The sequence below is a fragment of the Rhinatrema bivittatum genome, chromosome 5 (assembly GCF_901001135.1).
Source record: "Rhinatrema bivittatum chromosome 5, aRhiBiv1.1, whole genome shotgun sequence".
Taxonomy (NCBI): Eukaryota; Metazoa; Chordata; class Amphibia; order Gymnophiona; family Rhinatrematidae; genus Rhinatrema; species Rhinatrema bivittatum.
In genome coordinates, this window is record NC_042619.1 from 223,296,215 (window position 1) to 223,322,976 (window position 26,762).

Below are 26,762 nucleotides of genomic sequence, written 5' to 3' on the forward strand. Positions count from 1 at the left end.
TAGGGAGTAACCAGGAACAGAATCAGGAACAAGGACCAGGTACGAAAACAGGAACCAGGAATGAAGACAGGAATGAAGTCAGGAACTAGAACGAGCAACGAGCACATGACAAGCATGGAGACCTGTTGCCAAGGCAAGGAATGAGTGGCTGACCCTACCTTAAATAGCAGGGCCTGATGATGTCATCATCCAGGGCTGCGGGTTGGTTTCCCGCTGCGGCCCCTATAAATGCCGGCAAGGCGCACGCGTCCTAGGAGAGGAAGAATGCTGGACAGCGGCATCTCCCCACTGCGCATGTGAGGAGACCTGCCGGCAGCCGGGAAAGTCCGCAGAGGAGCCAGGAATTGCCGAGGAGGCAACGGGGTGCAGGAGCGCAGACTGCTGCATACTGTCACCAGTGAGGACGGGCCGGGTCCGGGAGCTGGGCGCCCGAGGTAAGTAGGCCCGGTCGCGGGCCTGCCGCAGGCGGGACACGCAACAAAAACAGCACTATCAACACTCACAGTAACATCCGTACCTATGAAAAGACAACAAAATAAATATTTCAAACACAAATAGGCCCTAAAACACCAATACACTTACTATTAGGAAAACCAAACATGCCAAGCTGTTATCTTTGGGCTGTGGTGGGATGAGCTCCACCATGGTCCCGCAGGCCACCTGATGTCTTCGGGCCATGGTGGGATGAGCTCCACCATGGCTCCTTGGGCCTCCTGATGTCTTCGGGCCATGGTAGGATGATCTTCATCACCAGGGCCAGTGCAAGAGTATTAGATGCCCTAGGCAAAACTTCAGCCTTGCACTCCCCACCAACTCAATCCCAATGTCTTTGCTCTTTCCTCCACAGGCATCCTCACACCATCTCATCACCCAGTCCTCTCTCTTCCCCTTTCTCCATTCCCTACATTACTGCTCTTCCACTCATCCCCTAATCCTCGCTCTTGTCCCCAACCCCAGTTCAAATACCTGCTCTCCAATACCCAGGTTTCTGTCCCACCTGGGGCCACTCTCTCTCCCTTCACCACCCCCCACCCAATCTGAGTTCCTGTTCTCCCCTCAATTTGCAAATTTCCACTCTCCCACTTAATCCCTCAGTCCCTCTCCCCCTCCTCCTTCCCATGCACCCCTGTTCCTGCTCCTGTTCTGTTCCTGCTCGAGTGTGCATGCAGCAGATAGCAAAAGCTTCTCTGTTAAATGCTCACTCGAGGATTTCCTGCCTTCCCTTCCAGCCTCAAGCTCCCAAACAAAACATGGACCTCTTTGACGGCCACCAGCAGCTTGAGCGCCGGTGGCTTGCAGCCTCTCTGCTTCTTTGGCTGCCAGCAGCCCCGCAGTTTCTTCTGCTGCCGCCGGCTTGCTGCCTCCCCCAGGTGTGCTGCCCTGTGTAAATGCACGGTATGCACACCTGGTCGCGTGGGGCCTGGTTCCGCGGCAGCAATGGCATCCCTCCCCCTGTTGTCACCCGGAGCAGACCACCCCCCCCCCCCCCCCTTTAGCACTTCAGGTCTTTGATGACAGAAGCAGTGACCGTCACAGAGCTTCAGGATGGTGGGCTGATCAATATGTTTATTCAATTAAGTCATTTTTAAAGATGAATAGGCCAAATCCTGTGGATGATTTTTGGCCCATGGGCCATAGTTTACCCAGGCCCAGAAATACCGGGTGTGCAAACCATGGAATTGCACAGGATGTCACACCCAGTGGGGTGGCTTCAGGAGCAGGGAGAGGCCAGGACTGCCGCTGGTGGACCCAGTCCCACTGGCAGCAGAAGAAGCAAGAGGCCTGTGGCATCACCAGTGGACCCGATCCCACCGGCGGCGGAAGAAGCCGGAGGCCACAGCAGAAGAGGAAGCTCGTCCGGCAGCTCCTCTTCGTGTGCTGGCCCCGCGGTATTCAGTCCTCATAGTGCTAGAACTTCCTGTATACTCATCTTGCGATGCACGAGATGAGTATACAGGAAGTGCTAGCACTGTGAGTGTTGAATTACCTCGGGGCCAGCACATGAAGAGGAGCCGCAGAATGGCTGCTCTCCACAAAGAAGAAGGTATAGGCAGGCAGGAGCAGCAGAGGAGGAATTGCAATCTCAGAGTGACTGGAAATCAAAAGTTACCAGGTATGGAGAGTGTGAATATTTAAAATCATTTTCAGTTTTATTATTCGGGTGTTATTTGATGTGTGCTGTTTTGAAATATTTTATTTGTGTTTGGGACATTTAAAAAAACTTGCATATGAGTTTTTAATTATTTTATCTTTTATTCATCAGCTGTTTTTGAAATAATATTATTAGTATTTTTTTAGTATAATGATTATGTATTTATTTTATATCTTGATGATTGAGGAATGGTGATGGTTCTGTTTATTCATTGTTGCACTGCATAGAGTGTCTGGCTTCTTGCGGTTTCCAGTTCAGTTTTTGTCTGCGTGTTTGTATTTATGGTTGCTCTATTCTGTATTTGGTTAGGGTCTGTTTGTTCTGCATGTGTGACTGAGGTGAGGCATTTTCCTAATAGGAAGTGATTTAGTGTATTGGGGCTTTCAGAAGGTCAAGTCCACACCCAACACACATCACAATAGGCCTAATACTATATGGATTCCAAGTGTCTTTTTTGCAAGGATTTCTGATTGACATCACAGCAGTGCATGTAAATATAATGTAAGTGATATTTTTACTTCAGAATACTGTACTTTGATATTTTTCATGTAAAATATAAATATAAAATATAAATGCATAACTCTTAACTATTAATGACTGCAAATCTTTCAAAAAAGAACTCAAAACCTGGTTATTTAGACAAACTTTCACAGATGGTATTGGATAAACTAATTCTCTCATATCCAGTTCTACATCCCCTCTTATTTTCTTTTATTCTACTCTCTCCTGATATGACCTATTTGTCTCACTAATCCACCCCATCCCCCATATGATCTAGTACACCCATTTAACGCATTTCAATTTTAAATGGTACATTAACTCTCTCTTTCGATGTAAAGTAAACATCTATATATTATATCTGATGTTCTAGCAACTTTCAAGAGTCACAATTGATAACCGACTTACGTTATTTTTCTTGTTTACCTGTTCATAATCTTTAACTGAGGCTGAATTGTATCTAGTTTTTTTGTAAATTTGTCAATATGTTAACATACGGAAGTGTTATATGTAATAAGTTGTTTATAATGTAAACCGGAGTGAAGGCAATTTGTTATACTTCGGTTTAAAAAAGACTCTAAATAAATAACTGTGTGTGTGGAATGGGGCGGTCAGGCATTGTGCAAGGCTATAATGTTTGCCTAGGGCACCTAATACCCTCGCACCAGTTTGGATAACTGAAGGGAGCTAGTCTGTTTTTTTGGTGGGCCCGGGTCAGAGAATTACTGCTGCCCTGTTCGCACAAGGCAGCAAAAAACTAGCACTGGCCCTGAGTTTACCTAACCCTTCTGTAGAGTGGAATACCTCCCATTTTCCTTGGGAATCTGCTGAGGTTTTGGATGATGAACCAGTGCAGCCCTATACAAAAAGAACTTGATTTAGTAAGTCCAACATGAGTGCCATCACCAAAATGCCCTCAGTTTCTAAAATGTGCTCCGGAAGATTAATAGCCCTAAACAGCCCCTGTTCAGCACTTAAAGAGGTATCAAGGTATTACTGGTGCACCTGGCTACAGAGGGATTCATTCATCCATTTACTTATAGTTTTTGTATGGCACTTTACCCAGTATGGCTAAATTAACAGAGTACCTAAGGACAATCTTGAATTAGGGTCAGGGCCTCTAATATGGATTCTGCTTTTGCTTATGAGACCTTAATCTCTGTAGAGTATCATCACTCTAAAAGTTGCCACTGAAAAGAGAATAGAGATGGTCCTGAAAAGGTTCTCTAAGACTATTGGCTTGTTATTGCAATATATTGTACATGTAGTATGTACATCTAGGGCCATGATAATGTAGTATCATAACATTCAGTATTTAACAAGTAAATGAATGGTAGCTATGGCTGATCTACTCCTATCCTTATTGACTGTTGTTATGAAGGCAACGTAACTGGCAGATGATGGGGGAGGATGTGACATCATCGGTCTGAATGGACGCTTAGCTCCAAGCTACTGTCCCTTTCGCATAATATCTGCTTTGTAAACCAAGCATTCTTCACCTCAGAACAGATATTTTGATTAATATTGCTAGATAACAGTTGCAGGATGGCATCTAAAAAGAAAATAATGGACCTAAACCAATTCTTGTTCAGCAAACATACGAGTGAACTGGTCAAAGAACCGGTCAGGTCTGAGGTGGTAGGCCACATGCAAGCAGAAATGGATGCGGAACAAACTGAACATGCTCAAACTTTGTCTAGCAGAGATTTACCTTCCAGAGCCAAAGGCAGGGAATGGTTTTGTGAAATTAGGCAAGATATGAAGTCTCACAAGCAAAACATTTATAGAAACTGGCTGAAAAGCCATCAAGTTCTGGAGATTTGCCATTCTTGAGTAATTTAATAACCTGAAGAATCTCAACAGTCGTAATTTTCTTGTCTAGAAACAGCTGCTACTCTATAGATAGTAAAAGAAGGGGTGCATCTTTCAAATAGCTATCGATAAGGCTGACAAGTTGAAGAGGATTATATTGAAGTTATAAGGTCTGCATAATGTTGAATTGCAAGTTCCACCATCACATATTAGAGATTGGGATAAGAACATTGGGATTTCTTTATCTGAAAATGAATGGGCTCTTTCTTTTTTATTAGCAAATTCTTTATTTCTGCTTCCGTGCTAGAAAATGACTATAAAGTACTCCTCCGTTGGTATCATATGCCTGAATGTTTCCCCATGTGGATAATAGATGCTAGAGGGGATGTGGGGAGTTGGAATCTTTTTACCATTTTTGGTGGACATGTGAGGTGATGTCCGTTTTTTGGAAGGGGATTGTCTCATGGGTATATAATGTTACTAATGTGAACAACATTATTAATCCAAAATATGTTTTATTGAATATACCTATCCTATAAGTTGATTGTTTCATGCAGAAATTACTTGTTCAGATATTTCTAGCTGCTGGTTGGGAGGTTGTTTTATTCTGGAAATGTAAAATGGCACCATCACTACAAGCAGTTCTCAACCACTTGCACAAGATTTATAGATCGAACAAAATTACAGCTCTATAGAAAAATAGTTTACCTAAATTGATAAAATATGGTCTCCATATATTCCATGGCTGGCATCTAAAGAACTTACCTCTAAGTAACTCACAGATGTAGTTATTATTATTGTGTATGTATGTATGTGTGTATATATATATATATATATATATACCTTATATTCTGTATATTACATATATAATGTATACGTGCTTTCCAAACTATGATTTACCTGTTCTATCCGATACTCCAACTGTTGAGGGGAGATGAAGGGTGGTAGGAAATGGGAATATAAATGTAAATGTTTTCTGTGATATCCTATTCTGTTATTCTCTTGTTGAGTTGCTGGATTTGTTTTGCTATTATTACAAGCATTTTAAATGATAAAAAAAAAACATTTATTGGCAGATATGGCAGAAAAGTTCATTTGTTGATGCATCTTTTAAATTTTGTTTAGGACCCCTTTTGAGAGTAAATTTATTTTAATTCTCAGCTTGAAACACTGGTTAAGGAGGTGGCCAAAACTAATCCCCCACAAAAAAAAACCTGCTGCCCCCAAAATAAAAATCCTCTTACCCTGGGACAGGTCAGGAGCATTTAAGTCTTCCTTTCATTATCTTAATAAAGACGTCATGAGAAGACAGAAATTTTTTCCTCATGTGTTTAGGATTATGGTTACTCTCTACTTTTTTTGGTAAATAATTCACAAAGAAAGGGAGACCCTCAGAAGTAAAAAGAAGAGGGGGAAGTTTTGCATCTAAAGCATCTTGTACTTGCATACAGGATACAGAATTCAGAGGCTCCCGTTGGGAAAAATGAAATGTAGACATCTCAGTTATAGAGAGGATATTTATTTTATTTATTCATTCTTATTAACAGCTCACTCGGAATCCCTGGATGATGTACTATACAACAAATGTAAACAAATCAATATACAACTCAGTAAAACAAATAGTGAAACACAACAATAATAAATAGAAAAGGATTACCTCATAGAAGTCACAAGCCTGCCAAGAAAGCATTTTTCTGAGCTCAAAAATTCCCCAAGAGAGGGGAAATATAGTTATATAGTAGATGATGGCAGAAAAAGATCAGTTGACCCATCCAGAGCTTTAATTAGGTTGAAATTATCCATTGACAGAGAACCAGCTTGTACGTCTTCTGCATTCCCTTTCTTGTGTTTATGTGGCAATTAATGCATTTTTGCAGTTGGAGAGAGTACTCTCCACTGGCATTTTCTGAATATCCAAGAGATATATCTTTTATATCTCTTTAGAGGAAACAGAAGATCTGGGAAAATTTAAAAGTCTCAAATTGAGACATTTAGGAAAATGTTCACATTTTTCACATTTCATCTTTAAGGCCACATTGTCCTTCATTAACAAGAAGCTAATTGTTTGAAGCTGTCTACTTGTAATTTCAAAGTGTATTAATGTTGCAACTGTCCCTTCCCGACGGCTTCACTCTGCCTACCTTTCTTTCTTTGATCCTCTTCTGGCTGTGGATGGAAGCCTGGCTGCTGCGGCGTCTGCCTGCCGTCCTCTCCGGCGTCCCCAGACCGGCTTAGGCGTTACCTCCCGCCATGCTCCACTAGTACCTTAGGGCGCACGCGCCGCTCAGCCCTCACTCTTATTTCCTATTTGGCGCGAACCTCAGGGGCGTCCCCCTGTGATGACGTCACGCTGCCCAGATATTTAAAGCCTACATTGTTTACTAGCCTTTGAGTTAGCAAGGACGGAGAATTCTTTACGGATGGGATTCGCTCTGCTTACCCAGCTACTCTGCCTCCAATCTTCCATTGGACTCTTAACGCTAACGGGGTACCTGCTCCTCGGGGGCCTCACTTGCTTTTCAGGTCGCTATCAGGAAACTGGTACTCGCTCCTCGAGGGCCCATGTTCCCTGACTCGCTGCCTGCTCTTACCTTCTCTTCTGCCTGGAAGGATTTGCTATCTTCAACACCAGTGAGTACTACCATCTTCACCTCAGAGCCGTTCCCTGGAACCAGGTACTCGCTCCTCGAGGGCCTGCCTCCGTTCCAGCCCTAGTGCCATCTGCTACATGGAACCACTGTGTAGTACATCTCCTTCAAGCCTCTCAGCTCTCAGGGATCAGGTACTCGCTCCTCGAGGGCCTGCTCTCCCTATCCCGGGGTTCTCCATACTGGGGCTTGTGCATATTCCACTGTACTCATTATTCTCAGTTTTTTACTCTTTCGGACAATAGAAAGACTAGGGGGCACTCCATGAAGTTAGCATGAGGCACATTTAAAACTAATCGGAGAAAGTTCTTTTTCACTCAACGCACAATTAAACTCTGGAATTTGTTGCCAGACGATGTGGTTAGTGCAGTTAGTATAGCTGTGTTTAAAAAAGGATTGGATAAGTTCTTGGAGGAGAAGTCCATTACCTGCTATTAATTAAGTTGACTTAGATAATAACCACCGCTATTACTAGCAACGGTAACATGGAATAGACTTAGTTTTTGGGTACTTGCCTGGTTCTTACGGCCTGGATTGGCCACTGTTGGAAACAAGATGCTGGGCTTGATGGACCCTTGGTCTGACCCAGTATGGCATGTTCTTATGTTTCCACTACAGCACTGCTACCGGAGGAGTCGCTGTTCCAGCGCCTGAGGGATATTAGCCCAACCGGGCTACTTCTACTTCTCACCACTGCCACCTCTGGTGGCTTTATCACATTGTCTAATAAAAGATCAATCTCTGTGTTTGTGTGTCCTAAGCTGAGCCTGCCCTGTGGCCCCTCACGGGACTTTCCCCTGTGGGCGTGGTCAGCTGCCACAGTGTCCAAGGGTCCACCCAAACCTCACTAATTATAACAATTAAGTCAGTGCCATAGATTTAATCTTCCATTTTAAATCTTTAAATGGGATAATGGAATCATGAACTCTCTTAGGCATTGTTGCAACCGATGCTCCCCAACGTCTCCACTCCGCCCTCCTTACCTCTTTGTCAACTCCCTCCTGGGTTGATGGAAGTTTGGCTGCTGCGGCGTCATCTTGCCGACCTCCTCCTGTGTTCTCGGACCGGCTAGACGCTGCCTTCCGGTATGTTCTCCTGAGGCCTAAAGGCGCGCGTGCGGCCCCGACTCAAGTACCAGCAGTGGCACGAACCTCAGGGGTGTCCCCCTGAGATGACATCATCATCTTCGGATATTTAAAGGTCTTTCATTTCGCTAACTAATCGAGTTAGCAAAGGGTTTCCTACCTAGCTGCCTCCAGGTATCGCTGCTGATGGAATTCGCTCTCCTCATACCTTGCTACTCTGCCTCCTCGGACTTTACCAGGGGTACCCGCTCCTCGGAGGGTCTTGCTATCTCTTTTACTTTTCAGGTCGCAGTCTGGAATCGGTACTCGCATCTCGAGGGCCCACATTCCCGGACCTGCTACTGAATATAACGTCTGCCAGGAAGTCACCGCTGCCTACAACACCAGTGAGTTACCATCTCTCTCTCAGAGCTTTCCCTGGAACAAAGTACTCGCTCCTCAAGGGCCTACTTCATTCCAGCTCCTGGGCTATTCTAAGAGACTACAGTGTGAGTCTCAAGGTTACCATCAAGGTTCTGTTCCTGAACTCTGCCTACTCACTATCTCAGTTTCTCTACAGCGAGCCTTCCTGGGATCGCTGTTCCAGTGCCTGAGGGACTACAGCCCAGTCGGGCTTTTCCCGCTCACTACTGCCACCTCTGGTGGTTCTCAAAAACTGTTTAATAAAAGAACTTGTGTATGTCTGTCTCCCAACTCTGAGCCTGACCAGTGGTCCCTCTCGGGATCTTTCCCCGAGGGCGTGGTCATCTGCCACCGGCCCAAGGATCCACCCACAACTATCACAAATAATAACAGGCATTGACTGTTTCAAAGTGATATCTTGTCTTAATCAAGGTGGTCCTTTTTGCAGCAAGAGTTGTATCAACAACCATCAATAATCTTTACAGTGGCTCCTTCCTTTCTTTCCATCAAATCACTCTTATAAAATTCTGATCAGCTGTTCCATGCTGATTCAAAGTGGTCCTGACTTTTCCACTGCTTTTACCTCTGTATCAGCTGGGGAAATCACTCATCTAAGTGCACCAAGTCTGCACACGTCTTCTCTGAGGATTACTGTAAGCACTGTTGAACCCTTACCCAGCATTTGGTGGGGCTGAATGCACAAGGGAGCACCCGTAATCTGTGTAACTAAGGGCACCAGGGATGGGGAGCAGAGAGGGGTAGCAACATATCAGGATTAACTGTTGTTTGCACGCCTCACACAAGTTAGGGAGAGAGCACTATCACTGGCTGGCCCCGTGCTATGGAACACCATGCCACTCGAAATAAGGCTGCAGAGAAACTTCAAAATATTCAAATCCAATCTGAAAACCTGGCTATTTAAACAAGCTTTTTATAAAGATAAAGAGAAGGAAAAAAACAGTTGATTGATTAGGATGCACCAAACTAGAAATTGTTATTTGTAACCTACAAATGCACATTAAGGTTAAATTCTTTCCGTCTAATATGCTCCCTACAGACAAACTTAATGTACACACATAGTTTATTGAAGTGAATTGTTACTGCACTATGATGGCACATGACTAACTGTAATCTATACCACTTACTTTATGCATTATCGTGCCTTGCTGTAAACCGTTGTGATGGTTATCTAACCTAACGACGGTATAGAAGAGCTTTTAAATAAAATAAACAAGTCTGACAGTAGCCAGAAATCTCCTAATTCCAGTGATACCACCCAGACCACAAACTGGTCCATCGTGCTTCTGAGTAAAGATAGAAAGGATTAAACTCTGAATTTCCCCTTCCTCTTCATCATATTCTGACTTCAGGGACAACAACAAAGGTAAAATGTAAAATCTCAATCAAGAGCTCAAGCAGTCCAGACTAGTTCCATGGCCTTATTGAATCAATTGGAAGAGAGCGAGAGGAAGTAAAAGAGAGACTAATCTATGATAATTTTATTTATCATAAATTACATATATAGCTCTAAGTCTGACCCCCATCTTTAATTCATGATGAGATCTCTAATTAGATTATGAGAGCATAATATTACAGACTATGCTGGTTAACTATTCATAATTATTGTACATTCAACCTGTCAGAATCTTGTCATGATGTAAAGAGCAGGCTTATCTTAAATGTACTTATGCTCATTAGATTGTAAGCCCTCTGGGGATAGGGAAATACCTACAGTACCTGAATGTAATTCGTTTTGAAGTATCACGAAAGTGTAATTTATATTGAGACATAAAGGCATCACTTTAGTGGTGGTCTCACACTTGCTCATTCACTCACTCTCTGATCCATTAACCCAGTGGATTGACCTGTCCCTCGTTATTTGCTGAATGTTTTGCATGTTTTTGCTTCTTTTGGTAATTTGCTGTTGTTTAACCTTGTAAAAGAAAATCTGACTATATTGTGCCCATGGTATGCCACAATACAATAAGTGACATTTGTGTACCATTGGAATATGGCAGCAAAAAATATGTAAATTAAAGCAACTGAAACTGACCAGCAGCTCAGTCATAATGTCATAATGGAACAAACAGCGATAGCCGTAGGGCTGATGATATTGTAGTGTTTCTTTGCTGGTGTCATTCAAAATGTAATGCTATTAATGTGTTTGATTTTTTTTTAATGCAATGATATAGTGATGTAAAATGTTTTTAATATATGGCAATGAATTCTAATAGTCACAAATATACTGTGAAAAAAGTATTCATCTTTTTCTATAAATATTTTGTTTTAGTAGCAGCATTTTCTCTGATGACAGGCAGCTGTAATGAGTCATGATTCCATTTTGTGACAGCTCCAGAAGATTCTTCCAGAACTTCTTAGACAAAAAAAAGTTGCTGTGTACCTCCAAACCTGCTGTTCCTCAGTGCTTACTTTTCCCATTGTCGTCAGTCAACATCCTGTCAGACTATTGCCACCACCATTTTAAGTCTGCTGTTTCTCTCTTCTTGTTTATCACCAAGCTTCTTTTACAGTCAACTTTTGTTATTTTTGGCCTTCTTAGTATCCTAAAATTTTGGATTCCCAAAATTGTATCCAATAAAACTCCATTTTAACACTTGAAAATTCACTTAAGCCCAAATACCACTCAAAGCAAAGTAGCAGATTTCTTTTACACGCTTCCTCCCTTCCCTCATGCCGTCCTGTCCTTCCCATCCCAGTGTTCACCTAAAGTGGGGAAGCAGTGGCAACAGTATCAGTCAGCATGGGGGCCTATTTGTCGGTGCACCTTCACAGACCCTGGTCCTTCAGACAGATTTCCTTTTAAACAGGAAACCTGTGCAGGTAAAGGTGATGGGCCTATGAGTACGCACTGAATGCCACTACTGGTTGTGGGTTGGTGTGGGGCATGGAGGGCTTTGAAGGACCTGTTTCTTGTGACCCCAATTCAGGAACCATTGCCTTAGATCTAGGCCTTTGCTGTAAATTGTAATCGTTTTTTCATTTCCACCGTGCTGGTTAATAATACTTACCATTTTTATAGCACTAATGGACAATAACAGCACTATACAATGGTGATAAATATTCAGGTACAGTAAGTCCCTGCCCCAAATAACTTACAGTCTAAGTGGGTACCTGAAGCAATGTGAGAGAAAGTGAGTTGCCCAAGGTCATAAGAATTATCGGTGAGAGAAACCGGATTTGAACCATGGCTTCCTTGGTTTCTCAGGCCTGTTGTTCTAACCAGTAGTCCATTGCTTGATGTTTGAGTTTCAGTTTCAACTCTGCTGATTAATGTTTGTTACTTGTAGTCTATATTGCCCTTCCAGAGGCAGACAAAAACAATAATGGAATTTTAAAAACTGAAGGATAAACACAGAGGATCCTTGGAGACAGTGGATGGGACTGAATCACTGGATAACCTGCATGGAATGGTAGTTAAGCTCATCACATCAATGGCTTTGGGCTTCCAGGAATGCAGTGCGGAAATCCGCATGGAGCAGCGGTTACAGCCTTAAACAGCAAATATTAGGATAACCTGCACGGAGAGGCAATTGCAACCCCAAGCAGCAGTAGTTTGAATGCATTGTGAGCTTGTGTATTTGTTTCGTGAGATGTGAATTTAAATATGGGGGGGATGGCTACTAGCTGAAGAAGTGGAGGCTTTCACCTTGGCAGGTTTTGGGCATGCATGGGACAATGGTGTTTAGGTTTGTAACTACCGTTCCATGCTGGTGACCTAGAAGAGCAAAGCTGTCATACCACTGCTGTTATGAGCTGAACTGCTGCTCCATGCAGGTTACCCAGTGATTCAGTGTAAGACTAGGAAGAGATGGGAGTTAGTGTTAAGTTATATAGGGGATTTTATGGTGTCCATATATCTAAATTGAATGACTATCTACTGGGCAGATTGATTGGACCAATTTGTTCTTTATCTTCTATCACCTATTCTGTTACTATGTTCTCTCTTAGCACATGTAGAGCCAAAGGCATAAGAAATATATCAACTATTTTTCACACCATAACCAAGAATGAAGCCAACAACTTCAAGAAATATTCAATGTATTCACAGAAGTTGTCCCTGATGGATCATCACACCAGCAGCTACAAGTGCCTTGACAAAGACCATAAGATTATAAGATTTGCCATACTCATTCAGACCAAAGGTCCATCAAGCCTGATTCTAACAGTGGTCAATCTGGATCACAAATACCTGCCAGGATCCCAAAAGGGTTGATAGAATCCATGCCACTTACCCCAAGGCCACTTAAATAATGGTTTATGGACTTTTCTTCCAGGAACTTTTGTCTAAACCTTTTTAAAACCAAGCTATACTAACAACTATTACCACATCCTCCGGTAACAAATTACAAAATTTAATTATGCGTTGAGGAAAAAAATATTTTCTCCTTTTTATCTTAAATGTATTACCTAGTTACTTCATCCCCTAGTCTTTGTACTTTTAGAAAGAGTAAACAACCAATTTGCATTTACCTATTCCACTCCACTCATTATTTTATAGACCTCTATCATATCCCCCTTTATGGGGGGGGCAAACTGGAAACAAACTGGGAAAACAGGTAATTGTTGGCGCACGTATTTACTAAAATCCCCCCCCCCCCCCCCACTTACACGATTGAGGTGGTACATGCGCGCATCAGTGTAAAATTGTGCACACATGTATGCTTGTATAGCTGATTTTATACCATGTGCACATATACACGCATTTGTTATAAAATCACCACATCCATGTGCATGAGCTGGCAAACTCACATACATGTGCTCCTGCATGCAGGTCTTAAAATTCACCTTTTTGGACCTAACACACTTAGTACAAAAATTGGCATAACCTGGGGACTAAAATACTTTAATAACCAGGAACATCCAACTTGCGTATTAAATTACTTATTACACTAAGCAATATCTGAGGATGGTTAAAGAACTTTCTAGATGGAATTTAAAATAATCATTCCTAGAAGACTTGAAAAAGCCATCTGTATTCCTCCTGTAAAGTGTTAAATAAAACCTGATACTCAACAGAAGAGTTTTTTCACCATTTCCACTCTACACGATGCATTTAGTTTTTTCTTAAAGATTAGGTGGTTATTGAACCAGGGGACTCTAGGGTTAAAATGACTACACTGTTTGTTACATAGGACTACGCTCTGAGTTACTGAAGACTGAGACTGCAGGAGTGAGGCTGATAAATTCTCAGCAGAATCGAGGGCCAAGCTCTCAGTCACTTGGTTTCATTCACTCTGAAATTTCTCAGGGTCTAATTTCCCACAAATTTTCTTAACTATTGGCTTGTGACAAAAATTATGTGTAGGAGAATTAAGTCATTTGTAAACCCATAAGGTATTCTTGAAAATATTTAAAAAAAAATATTTAAAAAGAATAATGGATGTTAAAAGCACCTATTATCGAGGTTGTAATAAGAAGGATGTGAAAAAAATCCCTGGTAAAAGTTGGATCCCTACTGATGATTCTGGGAGGACAATAAAACATGTCCATGTCAAGTTATAGAATTTCAAAACTAAACTCTCATATGCATGTCCTAATAAGATCTGGGTATTTCGGCAGCATTTATTAAAAAAAACAAAACTAAAACTCCTCCTTCTCTACGAGTATTTCTTATATGTTGGAAAAACGAATAACCCTTAGAACAAAGTAAATTCAACATGGGATATCAATAACAGTAAGCCAAGATTTGCTGAAGCACAGTAAATATAAGTCCCCTCTGCCAATAAGGTGGAAACCACATCTACTTTCTTTTGTATTTATTTATTTATTTATGTATACAATGGATAACATAGGTTCAGTTATGCCCCTTGTTAACTTTTTAATGGAGCATCAGGGTAGGTAAACCAACTCTCTTGTCCTAGGGACTAAAGAAGCAGTAGGAAATAAGATGGAATTACAGAAATGCTCATACCAGCCCTATCCACTAATGACAGGGATAGCACTTGCCCCCAAACTAGACATCACACTTCCTGTAGTTTGTGAAGCAAAAAGCAGTCCCAGCAGTAGCCTAAGCAGTGGTCTAAGTGAAGGGGCAAGCAAAGAGACATGGCCCTTTGCTGGCTGCCTGTGGGCTTGTCCCGTGGACCTCCAGTACTGACACCAGGAGATGGGCAGGGCTAACCACTGGTGAGATCTATCCGTCAAAAATGGCAAGTGCCAGTCAAATTGCTGGAAATAAAGTGCAAGTACTGGCAGCAAAGATGCAATGTAACCAGAATAGACAGCAAGACGACAGCTGGTGAAGATGCTGGAGAGTTCTTTTAATGGTCCTGCAGGCCTCTAGCACTGATGTCAGGATTTGAACGGGGCTAACCGCCACTGGGGTCTGTTGGTCGTGAATGGTAAGCACCAGTCAGATCTCTGGAAATAAAATGCAAGTGCTAACAGCAGAAATGCAGAGTAGCCAGAGTAGACAGTGAGGCAACAGGGATCTGTACTGGAATCTGTGCTGTTTAAAATATTCATAAATGATCTTGAAAAGGGAACCAGTGAGGTGATCCAATTTGCAGACAACAAGAAATTATTCTAATTTGTTAAAACAGCAGATTGTGAGGAACTGCAGAAGGACCTTGTGAGACTAGCAGACTGAGCATCTAAATGGCAGATGAAATTTAATGTGGATAGTACAAAGTGATGCACATAGGGAAAAATAATCCCAACTACAGGTGCACTGTGCTGGGTTCTGTATTAGAAATCACCACCCAGGAAAAGAACCTTGGATTCTTTGTAGATAATCCTCAGCTCAGTGTGTGCAGCGGTGGCAGCATTCAACAAAGCAAATAGAATGCTAGGAATGATCCAAAAAGGAATGGAGAATAAAATAGAGGGAATATCATATTGCCTCTGTATAGATCCATGGTGGGACCATGCCTTGCGTAATGTGTGCAGATCTGGTCGCCCCCATCTAAAAAATGATATAGCAGAACTAGAAAAGGTGTAGAAGAGGGTGACAAAAATGAAAAAGGGGAAGGAATGGCTTCCTAGGTAAGAGATGCTATATGGGTTAGGGTTCTTCAGCTTGGAAAACAGATAGCTGAGAAGGGGGCTTGATAGAAGTTTATAAATTTATGAGTTAAGTGAAATGGGTAATAATGCTGAAACATGGGGACACTCCATGGAACTAACTAGCAGATTTAAAACAAATAGTGGAAAGTACTTTTTCACTCAATGCACAATCAGGCTGTGGAATCTGTTGCCAGAGGTGTGGTCAAGATAGCCTAGTGGGGTTTAAAAGAGGTTTGGGTAAGTTACTGGAGGAAAAGGCCATAAAGCTTTATTAGACAGTAGATTAAGGAAATGCATTGCTCTCCCTGGGATTGAGTAAGAAAATATAAATCTACTTTTTGGCATCTGCCCAGCACTTGTGCCCATTCTGGCTATTGACGGAGACAGGATACTGGGCTTGATGAATTTAGTTTGACCCAGCATGACCTTTCTTATGTTCCTATGCCTTGGCAGGTCTGACAGAAAGCATATCAAAGCCCACACACTGAAGGCCATGGTGATGTCAGTAACTAATCAAGATCTTCCTTCTTACAAAAAGTTTCCAAGGCTGCAACAGAGTTGAGTCCACCCATTAGCCCGTGACTACTATCTAGTTATAGTTATAATCTCTCGCCAGGATTCCAGATTTGGACTGTTTATTTTATAAGGCCTTTAGAGCCTAGTTTTTGTTGGATTGCTGGGATGTCTCCATTTTCTCTTTGTTTTATAGTTATGAAAAAAAGACGAAAGGTTTCCCTCTACAAAAAATGTTTACATAATCTTGATGACTGGTATTTGTTCATGTCTCGTGTTTTGTCCTTTCATTTGAAAATCAGCCAGAACCTTCCTATTGTTGTCCCTTCAGTTGATGTTGTATTTTATCTACTTAGTTAACTAAGGAGCAGCAAGTCTGACTCATTCCCAGCGTTTCCTAAAAAGCTCTAGGCAAATCCTCCAAAGTTGTCAAGAGATGGTATTGCATGACCCATCAGTGAGGCCACTTGCACTGTGGTCATCAGAGAATGCCAGCTACACAGGAAAGCAATAACCCTTTTATCTGAGCCAATATTTGTAACAAAGTATGTTTTCTTCTTTACCAGTATTTTTCTTATTTTGCTTTGTAGGAAACAAAAGAAATTGTTGCTATAAAGAAATTCAAAGACAGTGAAGGTAATGTATTTTTAATGATTTTGCATGAAGAATTTTCTGACATAGTAGTCCTATGCTGATTAAATAAAGCAGCCTCAAACTTTTGTGGAGTGAGGATACTGATGCTGTTAGAATATTGCATATTGTAAGTTAAATAGAGTTCTCAGTTTGATGCCACATTATCAAGAATAAATTGGTTGAATAATAGCGCTGGCAACAATTACTTGCTTACAATTCAGATGTAGAAGCCAGAAAACCACCGGAAGCATGCTGTTAAGAACAATTTTTGAGAAGGGAAATAATAATTATTTAAGGCAGCATAGCAACAAAATTGTTAGAAGAAAAAAAAATTCTCTGCTTTGCTTTGGCTAAAGAGAGTCCCAGGTTGTTAGGTCTGACTGTTTGGAAAAATGACCCCGTGCTGATACCATGGCTCAAGCACAACTAATATTGGTCAGACCTGGCTTTGCAGTAAAGTAACCCTGTGCTTATGCCACAACTCCAGCAGGGCCAAGGCTCTCAGGCCTAATCCAGTGGAAAAATAACACCAGGTTGCCATTACTGTGACTCAAGCCAAGGCTTAAGGTTGCCAAGTCCAGCACTACAAAGAAGCAGCTGTTGCTTAGATTGTTATAGGGCTTAGGTTGTCAGTCTCAAATGTGCAAGGGGAAAAATAACCAGGCTACAATGGTTCATTTGGCATCAATTGCTGGTGCTGTTTCCTGCTCCAAATTCAAGTGTGAGCAGGTGGGAAGGGAAGAAGAGAAGCCTGGGGATTGGTGGAGGGGGGGATGTTGAAGCCTGGAAAGTAGAGGAGGAGGGGTTGAAGCCTAGGGAGGGATTGGGGAGTATGAGTTGAGGGTGAAAAGAAAAGGAGCCAATGAGACGAGGAAGGAAGATCGGAATCAAGGAGGGATGAGATCCAGGAAGAATGGGGTTATAGGAGCAATGTGCAGATAAAGGGAACGGGAGGCAAAGATATAAGAGCCAAGGGAAAAAAAAAGGTTGCAAGAAGACATTGTTTGAAAATGCATTAACGTGCAACTAAAGGTTATCAAATGTAATAAATGGGTGTGTGTGTGTATGAGAGTTAGACTGTAAAAGAATCTGTGCTAAAATCAGAACAAAATGTTAGTGTTGGTTTTACTTTACTCACATGGTAAAATCCCACAGCTCCACGGGCTACAGTAAACTAATGGAATGCAAATTGCCTGTCAGTGTATAAAAAGAAAAAAGTGTACTAAATATGAAAAGTATGCTTTTTTAAAACTCATTGGCCATTTTTTATGCCATTTAAACTGCAAATCTGTGCTAAAAAGAGAGAGGGCTGATGCAAGAGAGATGGGAGGATAGGGAAGGATATTAAAAACTTGCTTGTATATTTTGCTTGCATCTGACATTTTCAAATAAAAAGAAAAAAAGATTGGAGCGGAGATATTGTGCAAAGAAGTCATCCATGGCTCCAGCAGCAGCAGCAAAACCGTACAGTGGTGGGAACGAAGTCCTAAGGCGGCAGCATGTGTTCAATAAATCCATGATTTCCAGCACATGGCTTCACATGGGCCATTTCAATCCATACTGCTGCTGCTCTGCCTCTTTCCCAGCCAAACCCGGATCCTTTGTGTCCCGCCCAGGATCCCCTGAGCACCCCATCACCCACACCCCCTCTGCCGAGCAGAACGTCCTTGGCACCAGGGCACACAGCTCTCTCCTGTCCGCAGCTCGCTAATGTTTCTCCCTGTGGTGCTGCTTGTTGGCTGCAATATGTGGCCAGGCGGGTCCTGCAGAGAATTTGGGGTGTAGGAGATGTTATCTGCCTCCTGACCTGCAAGCAGTGAGTGGCTTTGTGGGCTCATTCTTTACCTCTTTCACTTACACCAGGGCCCAGGCAGTCATCATTGAGCAAGATACTGTGATTTGTAGTGAGTAGCACATGTTTACGTGACTTGGGTTAGTAAAACTACACTGACGACAAGCAAATGGGTGAGTTGTTAGAGGCAATTGCTGATACCATGGCACCATGGGAAATTAACTCCTGCTCTGACCCAGGAATTACATTTTCTTTGGTAAAACATATGTAGGCAAATCAGTCCTTCACCTAATGCGCATCCCTGTATTGCAGTGTAATAGCTAATAAACTCATCTAACGTGGGTTTCTTCAGCCAAAAATCCTGTTAAATACCAGGGTTAATTTTTATGGAAAAATTTGCACTAAAGTGTGGATTAAAACCCATGCTAAGGTCGACGTGCTTTATTTCATCGACCTCTTAATGAGTCAGAATGTATCATATGATGTGGGATGAGCTTGGGAGGAGTGCGATAGAAGATATGCATGTGTTTGCGCGCATGTGAAGTACATACTGCTGACTTGTAGTAAATAGAGGGCTGTAAGAACATGTGATTACTTATGTCACTGCATAATTCTGATTATCCCAGGACAAGCAGGATGCTAGTCCTCACATATGGGTGACATCAGTAATGGAGCCCTATACGGAAAAACTTCTGTCAAAGTTTCTAGAAACCTTTGACTGGCACAGTGTGCCCACTGAGCATGCTCAGCATGCCATGATATTCCTGGCCACAGGGGTCCCCTTCAGTCTTCTTTTTTCCACGGAGCCGTTAGCCTCGCGGATATTTGGAGTCCTATGAGGTGATTTTCACCACATAAAAATTTAACAAAATTCTTAGAAAAACTATAGAACCGCAGGGGTCTCCCGTTTTCACAGTACGCGGTACGTTTGTCTCTCGGTACCGTCCGATCCCGTACCGTCTATTTAGTTTCCAAGTCGTCGACGGCTGTCCGACTTTGCCATGGCCTTGGGTTTAAAAAATGCCCGGTTTGCTTCCGAACGATGTCCATTACGGACCCACACTTAGAGTGTGTTATTTGCCTCGGTGAAAAACACGATATTTTAACATGTACTAAGTGTGCCGAGATGACACCGAAAGGCAGAAAACTCCGGATGGAGAAAATGGAGCATCTCTTTCGTTTTCAACCGATGCCCTCCACGTCTACATCATCGCAGTCGTCTCTGGCTGGAACGACTTGTAAAGTTCTCCTTAAAAAGAAAAAACCAGATGAGGCGGGAGATAGACCATCACCGACTCCGTCAAGGTCATTCATACACTCGATGTGGACCACTGAAGGTAAACAAAAATATCGACATCGGAGATCGCACGAGTCAGACACCGACCCGATATCCGGTAGTTCGAGAGACTCGGGATCAGCACCAAAGAAACCTCGGGGACCGGACGTTTCACCAAGGCCTTCTACGCTGAGGCGATCCCCACTGATATCGGTACCAGGAACCATACCCCCACAGGGCCCTGTGGAGGTACCGGTAGCGCATTCGCTGCCCTCCCCCATAGCTGCTCTGGTTTCACCAGCTATGCGTGCGGAACTGGACAGATATATCCGCCAGACAGTACGGGATGCACTCCTCGATATGATGCCAGCACCGACTCATCCATCGAGGCCAGTGCCATCGGCATCGTCAGTGCCACCAGTTCCATCGGTGCCACCTCCGATAACATTACTGGTACCTCCGACGCCATCGATGCCATTACTGACACATTCACCGATGATACCATCGATGCCAGTGCCAGATCTATCTTTTTTGGCACCACTAATGGCAAAACTAGACACCCTTATCGGTGCCATTCCAACAAAACCTCTGGAAAACCCAGTACCAACACCAATTGGGGAACAACTACCGATTCCAGAACCAGTCCTGGGTCCATCAGGGATTCCACGCTCCCACCCACCAATTTCACCATCTTTTCCATCAAAACCGACGGAACATCCATCGATGCCAAGAGGACTTAGACCTTCGACACCTCTTGGGTCCCATACCCCAGATACATGGCATGATACAGACACTGATACCTCCTCAGAAGAAATTCTTTCTGAACCATCTCCTCCAGAGAAAAGAAGAAAATCTCCTCCGGAAGACCTCTCATTCTCAAGTTTTGTAAAGGATATGGCTGATTCCATACCTTTTCAATTGCGAACTGAAGAAGATGCCAGGCAAAAGACCCTAGAGGTGCTCCAATTCGTGGATCCACCTAAGGAGGTTTTAACCATTCCAGTGCATGAGGTTCTTACTGAACTATTACACAGATCATGGGAGCATCCCTGTTCCATACCCTCCGGTAAACAAAAGGACTGAGGCGACATATTTAGTCCAGCACACTCCTGGTTTCCATAAGACTCAGCTACCCCACCATTCAGTGGTAGTTGAGTCAGTGCAAAAGAGATCAAAAAGACTGAAGACTCATTCTTCAACTCCACCAGGCAAGGATAACAGATTCCTAGACAACTTTGGTAGAAAAATGTTTCAAGGGTCTATGTTGGTTTCCCGGATTGCGGCTTACCAATTATATAAGACCCAATACCAACGAAACCTATGGAAACAAATACAAGACCTCTCCGAATCTCTCCCTCAACAGCTTCAAGAGTCCTTCTCATCCTTAGTTCACAAGGGCCTAGAAGCCGGTAAACATGAGGTCCGTGCAGCATACGACTCTTTCGAAACTGCATCTAGAATGTCAGCCACCGGAATCAGTGCTCGAAGATGGGCCTGGCTCAAAACATCTGATTTGAGGCCCGAGATACAGGACAAACTGGCTGATCTCCCTTGCCTGGGAGACAACTTGTTTGGAGATAAGGTAAAGGAAGCTATTTCCCTCTTCAAAGAGCATTCAGAGACTCTCACACAACTGTCCTCTGTGCTGCAGGAGTCTCAAACATCAAGGAGACTTCCAAGAAAAAATCAAAACGCCCATACTATAGACCAAGGCGTTATTATCCTCCTCCTGCCTGTGGACGCTCATCTAGGCCAGCTCAAAGGTCACAACCTAGACAGCCAAGAGCAACCAGGCCTCAACCCCTTCCTCAGACAGCATCCACTTTGGGGTTTTGAACCGTATCCAGGGAACAGCAGTCTTTCTCCCAATCCAACACCAGAATTACCAGTAGGGGGACGGATAACATTTTTTCACCACAATTGGTCATCCATCACCACAGACCAATGGGTACTCTCCATTACAACTCAAGGGTTACCACTTGGATTTTCTCACTGTACCAAACGACACTCCTCCCACTGCGTCTTGGACAGCAAACAACCAATCCACACTTCTACAAACAGAATTATCCACCCTTCTGAGCGCCAGGACCGTGGAACCAGTTCCCCGGCCTCAGCGGGGCAGAGGATTCTACTCCCGTTACTTCCTCATTCCAAAGAAAACAGGAGGTCTACGTCCCATTCTAGATCTCAGAAATCTCAACAAATTTTTGAGAAAAGAAAAATTCAGGATGGTGTCTCTAGGAACCCTGTTACCTCTACTTCAAACAGGAGATTGGCTCTGTTCTCTGGATCTTCAAGATGCTTATGCTCACATTCCCATATTCCCTCCTCATCGAAAATACCTTCGATTCCTAGTGGGTACTCAACATTATCAATACAAAGTTCTACCATTTGGCCTTGCCTCAGCACCTCTGGTGTTCACAAAATGTCTAGCAGTTGCAGCAGCTCACTTGCACAAGCAGGGCGTGCACATATTTCCTTATCTGGACGATTGGCTGATAAGGAGTCCAACCAGACAAGGAGCTCTCAATTCTCTCAAACTCACAATAAATCTGCTCCACTCCTTGGGATTTCTCATCAATTACCAGAAATCCCACTGTACGCCGTCTCACCTGTTGCAATGCATCAGAGCAGAATTGAACACCATAACGGCAAAGGCTTTTCTTCCAAAGGACCGTGCACGGACACTAGCTTCTTTAGCAAGTTCTCTACAAAGGAGCACACGAATAACAGCGCATCAATGTCTCACCCTATTGGGACACATGGCCTCCACAGTCCATGTCACTCCTATGGCCAGATTAGCCATGAGATTCACTCAATGGACACTCAAGAGCCAATGGATGCAAGCCATTCAACCAATGTCTTATCCTATTCACATAACGCAAGAGCTACAATCTTCGCTCCTATGGTGGACGAACATAGACAACTTGCTCAAGGGCCTGCCCTTTCAACAACCGGCTGCACAAGTAACGTTAACTACAGATGCCTCCACCTCAGGCTGGGGAGCACACATTGGCCATTTACAGACACAAGGTGCTTGGGCAAAACTCGAAGCTACATTTCAGATAAATTTCCTAGAGCTTCAAGCTATACGTTATGCGCTACATGTGTTCAAGGATTACCTTTCCCACAAGACTGTTCTGATCCAAACGGACAACACAGTAGCCATGTGGTACATCAACAAACAAGGAGGTACGGGCTCATATCACCTCTGTCAAGAAGCTGCACAGATTTGGGACTGGGCCCTGACACACTCAATATTTCTCCAGGCCACTTATCTAGCAGGCATTCACAACGTATTTGCAGATCGCCTCAGTCGTCAGTTCCAACCACACGAGTGGTCTCTAGATCCCCTAGTGTCAGCCAAGATATTCCAGCATTGGGGACAACCAACCATAGACCTCTTTGCATCACATCTGAATCACAAAGTGCACAATTTCTGTTCTCTACACAAACAGAAGAACCAACCAGCCAAGGACGCATTTGCTCGCCCTTGGAACTCAGGCCTTCTATACGTGTATAGAAGGCCTGGCTTCCCATTGAACAAAGAATACAATACAAAACACTGTGCACCATACATAAGTTAATACATAACAAACACGCAGACTGGTTAAATACAGCCCTACGTGTACACATCCCTAACAGAAACCTAAGGTCAGCAAACAAAGCACTCCTAACCATTCCATCAGTCAAAACTGCAAGACTAACACAGGTACGAGAGAGAGAGCACTATCACTGGCAGGACCCATACTATGGAACTCCATGCCCTTAGATTTAAGACTACAAAGAGACAGCAAAACCTTTAGAAAAAGTTTAAAAACCTGGCTCTTTAAACAAGCTTTTCAGAAAGAGAAGGGAGAATAGAAACCAGGGACAGGCAAAGCACGATCAATATAACTTCCACACACACTGCTGTATTCACTAAGTGTGTAGTCTTTAAAGGACAAGCCACAATTCTAAAGTTAATTCTGTAATAAAAACCGAGATAGAGACATGGACATGATTAATTACATTTAACATTATTGATCACTAACTATGTTACCGAACCTTATGGCACTCTGGTAAATGTGCAAATTACAGTATCATTAATTTTCTGTGCCTCGAAGTAAACCATTGTGATGGTCTCCTCCAAACGACGGTATAGAAAAGATTTAAAATAAATAAATAAAATAAATACCGCTTATAACCAAAACTCTAGTGAAGCTACAACAGGACAGGGGAACCATGATTCTCATAGCCCCGTACTGGCCTCGACAAGTATAGTTTCCCACACTTCTAGACCTCTCAGTCAGGGATCCAATTCGTCTGGGAGTAGCTCCCACTCTCATAACTCAAGATCAGGGGCGGTTGCGCCATCCCAACCTTCAATCCCTATCCCTGATAGCATGGATGTTGAAAGCTTGATTTTGCAACCACTCAATCTTCCACCCAATGTATCTCAAGTGCTTATAGCTTCATGTAAACCTTCAACACGAAAGAACTATTCTTCAAAATGGAAAAGGTTTACTTTGTGGTGCAGCCAAAAAAGTATTGATCCTTTCACCTGCCCCGCTACCTCTTTACTAGACTAATACCATCTTTCAGACTCTGGTCTCCAGACTTCATCTGTAAGAGTACATTTAAGTGCAATCTCAGCTTATCACAACAAGATGGGAGATGCACCTATAGCATCACAACCTCTTGTCAGTAGATTTATGAAAGGGTTAACTCACATTAAACCACCAATTCGGCCACCAGTCACAGAATGGGACCTGAATCTGGTTTTAACAAGGCTCGTGCGTTCTCCATTTGAACCCATGAATTCCTGTGATATTAAATTTCTCACATGGAAGACTATCTTCCTCATAGCCATTACATCAGCTAGGAGGGTTAGTGAGTTACAAGCACTTGTCATGTACTCACCCTACACAAAATTCCTACATGACAGAGTGGTTCTTCGTACACATCCAAAATTCCTTCCCAAGGTAGTTACGGAATTCCACTTGAACCAATCCATAGTTTTACCCACGTTCTTTCCAAGGCCTCATTCTCACCAAGGAGAACAGGCCTTACACACCTTGGACTGTAAGCGTGCACTATCTTTCTGTTTAAACCGCACTGCAGTCCACAGGAAATCCAATCAACTTCTTGTTTCCTATGATCCAAACAAACCTGGTAAAGCAGTGGGTAAACATACTCTATCCAATTGGCTAGCAGATTGCATAGAGTTTTGCTATGAAAAGGCAGGCCTTCCTCTCCAAGGGCGAGAAAAGGCACATTCAGTAAGAGCAATGTCAACCTCAGTAGCACACTATCGTTCAGTGCCAATCCTTGACATATGTAAAGCAGCAACATGGAGTTCTCTTCACACCTTTGCGGCCCACTACTGTCTCGACAAGGAAGGACGACAAGATTCAGCCTATGGACAATCTGTCTTAAAGAACTTGTTTCCAGCATAATCCAACTCCTTCCGCATCCAACCTTTCGTGATTTCAGGCTGCCTCATTTTTCCCAACAGTATGCCAGTTGTTGTGCCTGTTGCACAAGTTGTGCACTGTTGCTCCAATACAAGAATAACTCAGCCTGTAGCTTGCTAATCACCCATATGTGAGGACTAGCATCCTGCTTGTCCTGGGATAAAGCAAAATTGCTTACCTTGTAATAGGTGTTATCTCAGGACAGCAGGATGTAGTCCTCACGAAACCCACCAGCCACCCCGCGGAGTTGGGTCCGATACGTTTTATTATTTTATTTTTGGCTAATGCAAATTGCTACAAAAGAGACTGAAGGGAGACCCCTGTGGCCAGGAATAACATGGTACACTGTGCCAGTCAAAAGTTTCTAGAAACTTTGACAGAAGTTTTTCCGTATAGGGCTCCATTACTGATGTCACCCATATGTAAGAACTACATTCTGCTGTCCTGGGATAACACCTATTACAAGGTAAGCAATTTTGCTTATTCCCATGACTCTATATACTACAGCACTGTACAAGATGATTTACATGGTTATAATAACCATGCTGCAAAGAGCTTTTAGTCGATTTGGGAGCATGGAAGTTATAAAGTGAGCTCTGGCAAGGGAATTGGACTAGGGTCAGCATGTTCACTGCTCAGTGCTCAAACCACTGCACTAACACCTTCAGTACAGTGCTCCCTTATAAGCTCCTGACTGTACAAGTTGATGTTTAGAAGTTTTTGCATGATCATTTTTACAATTTTTCAACCCTAGAAAATGAAGAGGTCAAGGAAACGACATTGCGTGAGCTTAAAATGCTTCGCACCTTGAAACAAGAAAACATTGTAGAGCTGAAGGAAGCTTTTAGAAGAAGAGGAAAATTATACTTGGTCTTTGAGTATGTGGAAAAAGTAAGTGTTTATTTGTTTCAAGGCAGGGAAAGTGATAACTTAAAATCATACTGATTTATAATTAACAGAACTCCACGATCTACAGTGAGTTTCCTGGATAGACAAGAACTTGTAAATGTAAAAAGATGCAGTCTTCAAAAAACAAAAAAAGTCACTGTCCTGATACATACATGAACAACTGGGCAGCAAAGCAATGAAAATCCATAAAATCTGTGATCATGCCCTTTCAGAAAAGTCATTGCACCAGAAAGAAAAAATGTAGTGCAGTCAAAAACCAAGCCTTTCTCTCTAAGGCATTACTAGTGTTCCCTTAATCATGATGAGACCCATAATTAACTATAAGCCACAGAGAAAAACCTACATGAATGAAAAGATCAAAATAATTGCTTCTTACATAGACTAAGCCATGAAAAAATAGCCGATGACAGTGCCAAAGGCAAGGAAGAGCTGTGCTTATTATGCTCATAGAAAACCTTTCTGCTCTTGAAGACACTATGCTGCACCTTCTGCCTTATTGTACACTAAAAGGTTAGCTTCTGGGAGCAAAATCAAACTAGATTGTAGCCTGAGTACTTAAA

The 26,762-nt window shown here is 42.8% G+C and overlaps 1 protein-coding gene across 4 annotated transcripts in view; it reads left to right on the forward strand.

Moving 5' to 3' along the window:
- The window catches only part of CDKL5 (cyclin dependent kinase like 5), a 418,621-nt gene that overhangs the window by 309,676 nt on the left and 82,183 nt on the right, over positions 1 to 26,762 (forward strand). For 3 of the 4 annotated variants that reach the window (XM_029603337.1, XM_029603339.1, XM_029603338.1), the window contains exons 5-6: positions 16,727 to 16,772; positions 26,048 to 26,184. In XM_029603337.1, the coding sequence (XP_029459197.1) occupies positions 16,727 to 16,772; positions 26,048 to 26,184 (183 nt within the window). Of the gene's footprint in view, positions 1 to 16,726; positions 16,773 to 18,632; positions 18,674 to 26,047; positions 26,185 to 26,762 lie in introns of those variants that run through there. The other variant, XM_029603340.1, reaches the window with a different exon arrangement.